Raw genomic sequence first — 14,267 nt, forward strand, 5'->3', positions numbered from 1 at the left:
CTCTTTCAACACAAAAAGCCCCGCTCAGCAGCATTCTGGAGCCACGCAGGGTCTTGCACTGCCCAGTGCCCATTTTAAGATCGCAGCAGGGGGGGGGGAATTAGAGGAACATTGGTCACAGCTGACTTACAGCAGTCACTGGTGGGGATTTCAAGGCAAGAAACATTCACAGGTGGTTTGCCATTGCCTGCCTCTGCAGAGAAACTTAGTATTCCTTGGTGGTCTCCCATCCAAATAGTGACCAAGGCCGACCCTGCTTAGCTTCCGAGATCTGACAAGATCAGGCTAGCCTGGGCTATCCAGGTCAGGGCCTCTTATATTTCAGACAGCAGAAATCTCTACCCTGCTTCCCCTGAGATCATCAAGGCCTCTCATTCTAGGACAAGGAGCTAAAACATCCCTTCAGCATCAGGAGTTTACATATTCGGAAGCGAGAGAGAGTTAAGATTGCACGTTTAAAACATCACAAGCTACTTAATGGTTGAAAAGGGGGGTATAAATATAATAAAGAAAACTAAATGTTCTTTAATGCACGTGGGGAACAAGGTTTTAGGATCCATCTCAACAGACTGCAAAATCTGATGAACGCTGGCAACCCCTGGGCAAGGTCTGTCTCTGAATAATATTTACTTCTCCGCTTATCAGATAAGTGTGACTATGGCACTCACTGGCACATTAACAGTCAAACATACACCAGTGAGTGTTTTTAGAATTTTCCGACACTGAGATGTCCAAACGTGTTGGGAATTGTCATCACTAGCCGGATTACAGACAGACGTTCACTGTAAGACACGTACAAAACTGGTTCTTAATAGCTCTCAATCTTAATACGTAGGACCAAACGTAACAAAGCTGGGCCATCCCGCAGGGCTGCCAACTCTGGATTGAGAAATAGCTGGAGATGTTGGGGGTGGAGCCAGGGGAGGGCGGGGTTTGGGGAGGGCAGGGACCTCAGCAGGGTACAATGCCACAGAGTCCACCCTCCAAAGCAGCCACTTTCTCCAGGGGAGCTGATCTTGGTCATTTGGAGATCAACTGTAATTGCGGGAGGTTTCCAGGTGCCACCTGCTGGAGGGTGCCAACTTTACCATATAGACAAACTGCAGAGTTTTAAGTAACAAAGCTGCCGGTTCTATACTAGAACGTGCTGGCTGCCACCAAGTTCACCTTCACACACACAATGCACAAAAACAAAGCAGTGTGTAACGCTGCAAGACATTGTGCAAGAGATCTGAATTTTGCCTGGTGTAACAAAGCTGCCGTCCGGCCAATGAGTTAGTTATATCAAGAATCCAAGTGTTAAAATGACATTCAAGTGTTAGATACATGTAAGTGCTTGGCTTAGGAAGAAAGATAAATAATATCTAAGCTTCAGCCCTCTTAGATCCTTGGTTTTACTATTGATCTAAGCCTCTAGATCAACACGCTATAGATTCTAAAGGGTAGACACTGGCAGGTTTTAGAGCAGACTCTTGCTTGTAAAAAAGCAAAAAAAGGTATTGTCTCCTCCAGGCGGCTGACCCCATCAGCCACTTCCAGCTTCGCCAACATCAAAGCCCTCGTTCATTAGTTCAAGTGACAGATCAATGACCTCGTTTAGTACCCTAGAGTCAGGCATCGTGGGTGACCTAAGGACAGGACGCTACCAACAGCGGCATCCCTCTCGCCCTACCCCAAATGTGCAAGGATTCTCACCTCTTACCCTGCTGAGATCATGTTGCAAGTGACCCTACCTCTTTCCCATCTGCTGGAAGGAGGGAGGAAACCTGCAATACGGGTGACATCACGACAGTGCATGCTCTAACAGCTGAGCCGTGTTTCTGTCACCACCCAGCACTGAAGAGGTACGCTGCCCCTAATGATGGAAGCTCCATTTGGTTTGCTGTGGCTTCTATCCTTCCGCTGGATGGATTTAATCCCTTTTCAAAAACTACCTAAGCGAGGGAAAATTGCTATGTGCTTCCGTAGGGGAGGTGGCTTCAGGTGGGGAAGGAACTGAATATTCACGTGGACCCTGAAATGACATACAGAAAGGCAATCCCATTCCCACCAAAAAGGGAGGTAAGTGAACGACCCCATTAAAGCCATCAGCTATAGCCCAAGTAAGAGCCAGGAGTGGTTAGAATAATTCCAGCCATGTTTGTCTGTAGCGGCGGAATAAAACAGGAGTCCGGTGGCACCTTAAAACTAACAAAATTTATTCTCCCATAAGCTATTGTGAGTCGGACCGCACAAGGGTAGTGTAGTGGTTAAGACTGGCAGATTCTAATCTGGAGAACTGGGTGTGACTTCTCACTCCTCCGCATGAAGCCTGCTGGGTGACCTTGGGCCAGTCACAGTTCTCTCAGAACTCTCTCAGCCCTACTAGGTGCCTGTTGGGGGGGGGGGAGGAAGGGAAGGCAATTGTAAGCCGCTTTGAGACTCCTCTGGGTAGAGAAAAGCAGGGTATAAAAACCAACTCTTCTTCGCAGAAGTTGTACAGACCTGACGTAGATGATGCATGCACAGCATTGCTTCCAGACCTAACATCTGGGAGAAATGCTCACCTGTTCTGAATGCGACCCAGCCAAACATGGTTTTGGAACGAAGGAATGGGGCAAGGGGTTTGCAGGGCAAAAGCCAACAGGAAGCATTGTTTTCAGATCCATACAAAACATAAACAATGTGGAGAAGTATCAGAGTGTGTTGATGTTTCCTTGATGTGCAGTTTGTTGAAGGGGAGGAACCTGGGGGAGTCAGACTAATCCTCACAGCCATGAAATTCACTGTGTCACCTTGGACCGGTTATTCTCACTCCACCTATCCTACCTCATAGGGCTGTTGTGAAAGAAAATGAGGGGAGAGCCTTGTATGTTATTCCAAACTCCTTGGAAGAAAAACAGGAATAAAATGATCAGATAAATTAGGCAAGGTAGATTTTGTTATGATGTAAAACCCCAAGAACAATATTCATTATGCTTTCTCTTGAGGAGGAACCAAACACACTTTTTTTATCCCATTAAAATAGCACCTCTACAGAACTCACCTGGGGTGGAAGGGAAGCCACCGAGTGCGTGGCAGGCTCAAGTGAACTACTCATTCTGGCAGGCGCCGGACAGCTATTGGCAGCATAATAATTTCGAAGTTTCTTGCTATGGTTTTTACCCTGGAAAGAGAGCTCGCATTAACAGCTCATAGGCAGCCGTAGATATTAACCAACGCAAGGAGAGCAAGGCTGAGGGTAAGGACCACCAACCAGAATGACCGTCTCCTCAAGGCCAATACCCAAGAGCCAATATTAAGAATACCAGTGGGGTCATTTCGTAGAAAAAGGGGTGCAAGAGCTCATTAGCATAACTTATTAGCATAACTTATTTGCATATGCCACACCCCCTGACATCACCGGAAGTGTGTCAGAAGAAAGCAACACCCACCGCTCAGGCTCCACTGGACTGTTTTGGATTGCTAGATATTTGGGGGGGGGGAATGTGCAGATCTGCCCTCACAGAGGAGGGAGAGCTTCTACCTGAAGGTGGGCCGGGGGGGGGGCTCTCTGCAACTTACCTGGCTGTTATTGCTCCTCGTGGCGTGACTGAGGGCTGCTGGGAGCAGGGGGCAGGGCTTGTTGCATGTGCCCGCCCCCTAGGTACGGCATTTATGAAATGGATTAATAAAATTACCCATACATCAGCTGCTGAAATTGTACACGCTGCAATTATACTTACAGGCTACTGAATTTCACTTCGTTTTAGGAAATACTTCTGACATGTGCCCTTTAACCTTTAATTTTCATTCATTTACATTATTTACAGTCCGCCTTTTCCACTGGGACCAGACAGACTACACATCAGGAGTTAGCACAATTGACCAAAAATGGGACATTCATTAGCCAGTGCATTATAACTTTAGAAGTCTGGAACCACCAGAAAGAACTGGAGCCACAGCATAAATATTCGCACAACACACTAAGCGGTACAGAGATTACACAACAGAATCTTACTTACAGTGAGCTATACACAGCAGTACAGGCCACAGTTCCTAATCATCTATCCAAGTCAGTTTGTGAACCATTTGTTCGGTGCAACCCTATTACCTGAGTAGAAAAGCCCTTTTGAATAATGCATCTATATATACACACACCGTCATCTTTAGGATGCTTTTCCGCATTCTGTGCATCTTAGGATCAATACCATTAGAAGGACCAGATCAAGATGGGTAGCCGTGTTCCTCTGTCTGTGGCAGTAGAAAAGAACAAGAGTCCAGTAACACCTTAAAGACTAACGAAATATGTGGCAGGGGAGGAGCTTTTGTGAGTCGCTGAAGAAGCCAGCAGTGACTCATGAAAGCTCATAAAGTAAAGGTAAAGGTTCCCTTGCTCGAAAGCCAGTCGAGTCCGACTCTAGGGTTGCAGTGCTCATCTCCGTTTCAAAGCCGAAGAGCCAGCGCTGTCCGAAGACGTTTCCGTGGTCATGTGGCCAGCATGACTAAACACCAAGGCGCACGGAATGCTGTTACCTTCTCACCGAAGTGGTCCCTATTTATCTACTTGCAATTTCTTGCTTTCGAACTGCTAGGTTGGCAGGAGCTGGAACTAGAGACGGGAGCTCACTCTGACATGCAGCAACTCGGGTCTCGAATTGCTGAACTACTGACCTTCCACAGCCTGCAGTTCAGCGTCTTAACCACTTGAGCCACCGCAGCTCTTTGAAAGCTCATACCCTGCCCCATATTTAGTTAGTCTTTAAGGCGCTACTGGACTCTTGCTGTTTGCTACTGTATTAGAAGGACCAAGAGGTGTCAGGTGGCCAGCAATACAAATTATGGAACAGGGCCTCCTAGGATCACCCTGAATGATGACAGTAACTGTAACAGCCTTCATCCAACCACTCCACTCAGCCAAGTTGGAAGCCTTCCTTCAGCCAAAGGAGCCTTCATCTAACACAAGAAGCTCTTTCTCCCCCCAAAACGTCACTTAAGCTGCAGGAAGGCTCCTGGAATGGAGGATCTTCCTCCAGCCAAAGCTGGGCGGTAGAATGCTGGGAAGGTGCTGTCAAATCATACCCAATGTATGGTAACCCCACAGGGTTTTCAAGGCAAGAGACATTCAGAGGTGGTTTGCCATTGCCTGCCTCTGCATAGCAACCCTGGACTTCCTTTTGGTGTAGTGGATAGGAGTGTGGACTCCGACCTGGGAGAACCGGGTTTGATTCCCCACTCCTCCACATGCAGCTGCTGGTGTGACGTTGGGTCAGTCACAAGGCCTTTCAGAGCTGTTCTCTCAAGGGCAGTTCTCGGGAGAGCTCTCTCGGCCCCACCTACCTCACAGGGTGTCTGTTGTGGGGAGGGGAAGGGAAAGGGATTGTAAGCCACTCTGAGACTCCTACGCGTAGTGAAGGGCAGGGTGTTAAATCCAGTCTCTTCTTCTTCTCCTTGGAGGTCTCCCATCCAAGTACTAACCAGGGCCGACCCTGCTTAGCTTCTGAGATCAGACAAGATGGGGCTAGCCTGGGCCACCCAGGTCAGGGCAAGACTGGATATATGCCAACATTTCCATCGACCCCAAAGAACTGCACCTCACGGTGTCTATGACTACGTGCAGTCATAGCTTTGTGGTTTTGAAGACAGAGACTATCTGCCACGCAAAATGATTTCTTCAAAAAAATAACCCAGAAATTAAACATCAAACCTAACCAGGGGTCATTTCGTAGGAAAAGAGATGCAGGAGCTCATTAGCATAACTCATTAGCATAACCTATTTGCATGTGCCACACACCCTGACATCACCAGAAGTGTGTCAGAAGGCAACACCCACCGCTCAGGCTCCACTGGACTATTTTGGATTGCTAGCTATTGGGGGGGTGGGGGGACATGCAGATCTGTCCTTGCAGAGGGAGAGCTTGTACCTGGATAAACCTTGGTCTTAAAGGTGCCACTGGACTATTTTGGACTGGGGAGTGGGCTTTGCAGCTTACCTGGCTGCTTGTTGCCGGAGGGCTGCTGGGAGCAGGGGTCAGGGCTTGTTGCATGTGCCCGCCCCCTGGGCTCTTTACTGCCGGAGCTCCGCTCCTGTGCGCTCCCGCAGGAAATGACCCCTGAACGTAACTGAGCTGTTCATACCGGATTCTTCCCTCCCTTCTATAATTCACGTGTCAAAGTACTTGCTAAGAGCAGGTGTGTGTTAAAATGATCAAGTAAGGAGGCTAGGCAATGTACTCCCCTCCCCGCCCAGATTTCACCTCAGAACTTGAGTCCCAGGGCCAAACCTAGAGATCGGGCCACCCTAGAGAGACCTCTCTCCCACAAATCACCAGATCAGGGGTTTAGCCAAACCACTTTCAAAACTCAAAGGAAGAGATCAATAAAGAGCTGGTATAAGAAAACAGATCAGGGGTTTAGCCAAACCACCTTCAAAACTCAAAGGAAGAAATAAAGAGCTGGTATAAGAAAGCTCATTTGTATAAGTGAAAATACCCAAATTAAGATGTGGTTTTGTCACAGCTGACTTGCAGCTCCCCCTCGTGCGGTTTTCAAAGCAAGAGATGAACAGAGGTGGTTTACCAGTGCCAACTCTGAGTAACAGAAAAGAACAAGAGTCCAGTAGCACCTTAAAGACTACTAAATTTGTGGCAAGGTTATGAGCTTCTGTGAGTCACTGGTCAATTCTTGAGTGACTCACAAAAGCTCCTGCCCTGCCACAAATGTTGTTAGTCTTTAAGGCGCGACTGGACTCTTGCTCTTTTCTCCTGCTACAGACAGACTAACATGGCTACCCATCTGCCTCCGAGGTATAACCCTGGGTTTTCTTGGTTGCCTCCCAACCAAGAACCTGGGCTTACCCCACTTAGCTTCCAAGTTCCGATGAGAACATCCGGATCAGGGCAAATTAACATTACTAGTAATAATAAACATGTTTATTACCCAGTTTCTGCAGCCCAAACACTGGTTGTTGGAAGTCCTTCATGGGAAAGCGGCACACACAAGGTCTTACAATAAATAATAAACAAACTCATGTGCACGCTGCACAATTGCTTTAGCACACTGGCAAGCCAGTGTGGTATACTGCTTAGAGTATCAGGTTCAAATCCTCACTCTGACTTGGAAGCTTCCCGGGTGACCTTGGGCCAGTCATACGACTCTCAGCCTAACCAACCTCACAGGGCTGTCATGAGGATAAAATGGAAGAGAGGAGAATGACATCAGCCGCTCTGGGCCTCCTCTGGGGACAGAGGCAGGGTAACGATGATGCAAATAAAAATAATAAATCAATCTGTGCATGGTTTGCAGTGTGATTGCTGGCAACTGTCCACCTCTGTCACATGAACACATGAAGCTGCTGTATAGTAGACCAGCCCATCAGTCCACCGAGGTCAATATTGTATACTCAGACCAGCCGTGGCCCTCCAAGGTCTCAGGTAGAGGCTTTTCATATCACCTACTGCCTGGTTCTTTTAACTGGAGATGCTGGGAATTGAACCTGGGATCTTCCGCATGCCAAGTAGAGGCTCTACCAACTGAGCCATGGTCACTTCCTTGTCTCCAAGAAGGCTTTTAATCCTATTAAAAAAAACCTTTGCCTGCCATTCCCTTCAAACACTGGGCATTCTAGCACCCCACCTACATCACCAATATCCACTTACTGGAAAGATATTTTTTTTCAAAGAGCCACATCTGGCTCAAGAGCCAGAGGTTGCAGCCCCCCCCCCGCTTTAAAAGCCTGCATGCCCTGAAGACACTTGGCACCCTCCACCATTACCTGGTAATGAGCCTGGGCTTGCTGGGCAGAATTCAAGGTGACGTTACAAAGTCTGCAGCACAAAGGTTTGCATAGTTCCTCCAGGACCGGGTCCTGCTCCACCACCGTAGCCAGTTCTTCATCCTGGGCAAGCGGCAAGGATGACCCCAGGCCGAGGGGTTTCTGTGGGGACAGTAGCAAGTTGGCAGCAGGCCTGGTGGCCACTGACATAGGAAGCGATGGCAGCTTCTCAGGAGGAGGAGGAGGAAGAGGCGGTCCGGCTTGCTGCAGGAGAATCATTGGTCAAGAGACCTTCCGGCATGCTTCTTTGGAAGGCGGAGAAGGAACGGCTCTGGACCAGAAACACAGAGAAAGTCAACTAATCAGCGGTCTCCAACATACTTTCAGGAAAAAAGGGGTTGGAGGTGATATCTTTTATTGCAGGTTATGCACACACATACAACCACTTAGGCCAGCATCCTGATTAGCTCCGTTTGGCCCGAACTCATCTGGGATGGAGAGCTAAACAGGGTCAACCACAGGTGGGAGACCACTCAGGAAGACTTGGTCTAAATGCCCTCTTCTGGTAAATCAATGGATTGAGGATCTTAGAACCCTATCAATATTTGAACGTGTGGCATATAGATGACGACTGTGTACAGACTTATTTTTAGACATTTGGAATTCTTTTATAGAAACGTGTGTAGATCTGCCACCGCTGTTATATTTTTATCTCAGAAGAGGAGGAGGAGGAGATTGGATTTATACCCCGCCCTTCACTACCCAAAGGAGCAGAGGTGGTTTGCCATTGCCTTTCTGTAGGTTGTGACTCCGGTCTTCCTCTTTTTCCCCTTCTTTCCAAAACAAAAATGGGAACCTTGCCTCAAAATCCAGCAAATAAACAGAGCTTTAAAAAGCAAAAGAGAGAGAGAGAGAGAGAGAGAACCAGTTTGGTGTAGTGGTTAGCAATGTGGACTCTAACCTGGAAGAACCAGGTTTGATTCCCCACTCCTCCACATGCAGGTGCTGGCGTGACCTTGGGTCAGTCACAGTTCTCTCAGAGCCGTTCTCTCAAGGGCAGTTCTCTCAGAGCTCTCTCAGCACCACCTACCTCACAGGGTGCCTGTCGTGGGGAGGGAAAGGGAAAGGAGATTGTAAGTCACTCTGAAACTCCTTTGGGTAGTGAAGGGCGGGGTATGAATCCAATCTCTTCATCTTTTCTTCTTGTCCCACATGACTTAGCAAGAACCACAGAGAAGGGAAACAACCCCTGTCACTTTGCATAGCTCCACTTCTTCCGCTTCTTCTGTTGAAGATATGAAACTGCCTCACTGGGTGTCTGACCAGTGGTTTGTGTAGCTCAGTGCACTGACTGGCGGTGGCTCTCCAGGAGGTCAGGCACAGAAGGGCTGCCACCTACATCTGCTGCTTGAGACCCTTTCATGGGCAATGCCAGGGGCTTGAACCTATGACTTCAGGGCTGACCCAGTCACAGAGGCAAACTAGGCAGCCACCTTTAAGGTGGAGTGCCAAATTACAGAAGTGAATTTCTTTTTCCCTATTAAACAACAATAATAATAATAAAAACTTAGCTTCGTCTATAATGAACACAGAGGAGGGGTGTCAAAAATAATAGTTTGCCTGGTGGTGAAAAGCACCCTCAAGTCACAATGGACTCATGGAGACTCCTTATGGGGTTTTCAAGGCCAGAGATGAACAGAGGTGATTTGCTGTTGCCTGCCTCTGCACAGCAACCCTGAAATTCCTTGGAGGTCTCCCATCCAAGTACTAAACAGGGGATGACCTGCCTAGCTTCCAGGGTCTGATGAGGTCTGGCTAGCCTGGGCCATCTAAGCCACCCAAATCTCACAGTCAGTCCTTGTGTGACCTGCAATGAGAGATTATACGCTACCAATAAAACCCCTGCTCCAACTATCTGCATACCCTTGCCTTGGATTTACATGATTTCAGAAGGCAGTCGAGTTCCTATGCAGTAAAAGAGCTAGGGAGGCTGCGCTGGCTCAGAGGTTAAGACGCTGACCTGCAGACCGGAAGGTCTGTAGTTCAGCAGTTTGAGACCCTAGTGCCGCGTGATGGAGTGAGCTCCCATCTCTGGCCCGAGCTCCTGCCAACCTAGCAGTCTGCCTTGGGAGGTGGTGGATGCTCCTTCGCTGGATTTTTTCAAGCGGAGGTCGGACGACCATCTTCCGGGTATGTTGTAGGGCTTTCTTTCGGCTATGCTCCTGCAGAGTGCAGGGGGTTGGACTAGATGACCTGCAAGGTCCCTTCCAACTCTAACAATCTAAGATTCTATGAAAGCAAGAAACTGCAAGTAGATAAATAGGTACCGCTTCGGTGGGAAGGTAACAACGTTCTGTGCACCTCAGCGTCTAGTCATGCTGGCCACATGACCACAGAAAATTGTTCAGACAGCGCTGGCTTGGAAACAGAGATGAGCACCCCCCCCTAGCTTTTGAGCAAGGGAAACCTTTACCTTTACTTAGAAGAGCTAGATTCGAGTCCAGTAGCACCTCAAAGATCAACAAGATGAGCTTTCAAGAGTCAACACTTCCTTCGTCAGATATCGTCAGATATCTGGATTCACACTACTCAGTGCACCACACAACTGGGGAACCACCAAGCCAAACAGAAGCCAACAGCCACATCTCGCAGCCTGCCAGGCTTTGACAGACCTTCTGGTTTTGCTGGCTGGAACTACCAAAAAAACCCCAACAACAACCCAGAAGCCTTGGCAGCCACAACACTGAATTTGATTCAGAGGGCTTCAAGCAGTACGGGCATAATTTTAGGAACTGGCTTATGCCATTTTAATGGTTTTTATACTGTTTTAATGATGTGTTTTTGTTGGTTTTAAAACAGGATTTTATGAGATTTCTTTAAATTTGCTGGCTGCCTTGGCAGCCCTTATGAGGGTAGAAAGGCAAGGTCAGAATTTTGTAAAACAAAAAATAAACAGAATAAATATATCAGTTCATATGAAGGACAGACACCAAAGGAAGGACGACAGAGTCCCAGTCTTTGCACCTCCCCAAGTCCGCTTCCTCTTCTACCACTACCAACCATCTACCACTCAAGAGGCTGGCTCAAATGGAAACAGGGATGGGCCAGGCCTGCTTTTCCAAACCTGGTCCTGCCAGGAGGCAATGTCCTGACCTCTATGCACTGTCCGTTGGTCCTCCAAGGCAACTGGTTCGCTGCTGTGCAGAACAGGATGCTGGCCTAGATGAGCCACTGGTCAGATCCAGCAGAACTCTTTTTTATATTCTTATGAGAACTGGCTTTTACAAGAAAGATGATAATAGGAGGAAGAGTGACTATTGGTGACAAAAAAGGGCACTTTCACACACACAAAATAAGATACTTTCAATCCACTTTCAATATACTTTGCAGCTGGCTTTTACTGTATGAGATGGGAAAATCCACTTGCAAATGGTCACTGATGCGGATTGACACTGCATTATTTAGCACGTGAGAAAGCGCCCATAGTCATCCATCATTATAACTGGGGGAAATACAGAAGGGAGACCTGTATATTGCCAGAACTTAACAACTAAGGCTGGTGTCTTTTTCTCCACTGCTTTTCCTCATTTTATTTATTTATTTATTCAATTTATACCCCACCCAGGCAGGCTCAAGGCAGCCTTTTTATAAGCCTTTTGCGCTAATCCCCCATTCATTACGAGGTACACAGTCCAATTATCTATCATCCAAGAAAACACTGGAATATTCCTGTTTCTTCCTGTTTGACCTCCTTTGTGGGGCACAAGACCACGCCTGGAAAATTCCAGCTTGCAAGGTGGAAGTTCCGCAAAGGGATTGGAAGACTGCACACGAGAGGCTTAATTGGAGACGTAAACCATCTGCAACTTTAATGAGAACAGCCACTGCCTTGACTCTTCTTATTTATAAAAGGTACCCTCCGATAAAGGCAATCACGTGTGCATTCTGAAAGCCATTTCCCCTAATTATTGTTTTTCACCATCATCCATGCTCCCCACAGTGACTGGGCTACTTCTGCTGCACTAAGTGTAGGCCGAAGAACGGTTCCCCGGGAGCAATTCCCACTGAATAAAAGGCTACTTACTTCCAAGTACACCTGCCTTGGATTAGACTCAGCTATTGGGCATATAAAGAAATGTATTCAACAGCTGGCTCACAGATGTGGAACTTCCTTCCCCAGAGGTTACCCAGCGTCACTTCCCATAGGAGGTGTGAAGCCCCGTTCAGAAAGAATCGTGGATTACAGTCCTCCATGGGGCTCATTCAGACTGCAGGCCAGTGGGAGATGACACACTCTAATGATTCCTTATGCAAGAAGACCCTGCAAATACAAAGCTAGTACATTCAGGAGAAATGCTAGCCTGTTCACATGAATGGAGGAAGACACCGAAACAGCACCACCATTCTGAAGTGGTACAGTCCAGAAAGAAGGTTGCACTGCCCTGAGCTACAGTACCCAAAAAAAATAATCCACAATTAAACAGAACAAAAAATAAACAGATGAACCATCAAGAGAGCTAAGCCATTCCCCTGAAGGCTGATAACAGCAACAAAATGTACAGGGAAACATGGGAGAACGCCAGAAGCACAAGAGATCTTCCTGGGGTGGAACAAAGGGGAGACCACGGAGTTTAAATCGAAGAGGACTGGATTCAAGTTTCGGTTCTGGAATTCCCTGAAATGATTCTGAATAGGTTCCGGTCTTTGATCATCGGCTCCCTTTATATACAATACAAATCATCTGTGTGTGTGTGTGTGCCTGTTGCAATGACTATAGTGACACTATAGTGACACAAGACTATAATTTTGCCCTTCAAAACGACAGTTATTGACTGATGGGATTGATGCCACATCACAGTCCTTAGCCTAAGATTCTTTTTTAAAAAGAATACACGGATTTATGGAGGACGACCCGTGCACAGCTTTTAGCTGTGACAACTAAAAATGGAACCTCCTCATGCAGAAGCAGTGTACACTTCCGATTGCCATCAGGCTCTCGTCCACAGCTCTCCGGGAGCATTTCCGAGTCGGTCTCGGGAGAGCAAGCATGCACATTTTCTAAATCAATTCAGATCAATGTGGGCCCCTGCTGCTGGGGGGGAGCGAGTGCTTAACATGTTCCAAGCGTGACAATCCGTCGGCTCCTTCCGTGTGCGATCTACAAAGCCTTACATAACCGTTTACCGTGCGAAAAGGAACTCGCAAGGAAAAAACAGAACGCTCTGCGAAGCGAACCGCTCCGAAGTGCGTCCAAGAACGCCGCTTTGCAAGGGACGCCTGTGGGAGGGAAAAGGGCAGCCCGACCTTAAGGCTGCTTCCTCGCAAGTCAGCCCTTCGCCGTGCAGGGCGGCGTGCGCCGAGTCCCAGCCTCCCCTCGCTGCCGGCTTCCCGGCTTCGTCCGACCAGAAGCACAGCCCGGCGCCCGAGAGCCCATCCTGCTGGGACCTACCGGCTTCCCAAGCGCTGCAGCCAGGAGGAAGTCACCGGAGGCGCCTGCCGGGGTCCCCCTCGGCCCGCGGGGAGCCAGCCTTGCACGGTCCCCGGCTCTCCGGCTAGAACTTGCACCGGGCTCCCATCGCTCCCAGCCAGCCCACTTGGCTCTTCTCCGGCAGGGGCGGGGGGAGGCGAGAGCCGCACAACCGGACGCAGATGGAAACAGCTGCAGGAAGTGACTGCAGAGCAGCGAGGGGAGGAGACTGGGGGGGGGGGACTGCCCTGTCACGTCGCTCCCCGGGCGCATGAGCGCTTCCCGGCTCCGGAGAGAGACGTGCCGGGAGGGCCGCCTACGCCGCCTGGCTCCGGACCGGTCGCTTGGGAAAAGCCGCCCACGCCGGTCCCCCCGCGGCTCCGGTGCAGCGCCCGATTTGACACCCATGCATCCTACGCAGGGGCATGGTTCTTCGAGCACTTTGCCAGCTGCAGGGAAGGAAGAACGGCTCCTTTTGCTGCACCCCCCCCTCCTCTGCCATCCAGGGGAGAGGGAGGAATTCGAATCTGGGACTCCCCGATGCTAGTCTAACTCTAACTATTGTGATTATTTAGGGTTACCAGATGACCTCTTTTTAGAGGACATGTCCTCTTTTTTTGGTGTCCCGTCCCCTTTGGGCTCTTTTTAAAAAACTGATTGAAATGTCCGCTTTTGGGGCTGGAAGGTCAGGAACAGTCCTAGTTAGTAGCGGGAATTAGTAGTGGCAATTATCACGCTTAAATAGCATAGTAAAGGTAAAGGTTCCCTTGCTCGAAAGCCAGTCGAATCCAACTCTAGGGTTGCAGTGCTCATCTCCGTTTCAAAGCCAAAGAGCCAGCGCTGTCCGAAGACGTCTCCGTGGTCATGTGGCCAGCGTGACTAAACACCAAGGCACACGGAACGCTGTTACCTTCCCACTGAAGTGGTACCTATTTATCTATTTGCAATTATATATAGGGATATTTAAAATGAGATTCGTCATAGTGACCACTTGTTCGAAGTAGTCAGTTGGGAACTATGTCCCCTTTTTTGCTTTTCAAAATATGGTAACCTTAAAGGTAAAGGTTT

The 14,267-nt window shown here is 48.6% G+C and overlaps 1 protein-coding gene across 1 annotated transcript in view; it reads right to left on the bottom strand.

Annotated features, from left to right (window-relative positions):
- ZMAT3 (zinc finger, matrin-type 3) overlaps positions 1–13,253 on the bottom strand; it is a 25,920-nt gene extending 12,667 nt beyond the window's left edge. Inside the window, exons 1-3 of the mRNA XM_015411742.1 lie at positions 13,182–13,253; positions 7,733–8,063; positions 3,026–3,145 (exon numbers count right to left, since the gene is read on the bottom strand). Coding sequence (XP_015267228.1) covers positions 3,026–3,145; positions 7,733–8,011 — 399 coding nt within the window. The 5' untranslated portion in view covers positions 8,012–8,063; positions 13,182–13,253. The remainder of the gene's footprint in view (positions 1–3,025; positions 3,146–7,732; positions 8,064–13,181) is intronic.
- Positions 13,254–14,267: the final 1,014 nt, after the last annotated feature.

Source organism: Gekko japonicus, unplaced genomic scaffold (genome assembly GCF_001447785.1).
Source record: "Gekko japonicus isolate JY-2015 unplaced genomic scaffold, Gekko_japonicus_V1.1 scaffold543, whole genome shotgun sequence".
Taxonomy (NCBI): Eukaryota; Metazoa; Chordata; class Lepidosauria; order Squamata; family Gekkonidae; genus Gekko; species Gekko japonicus.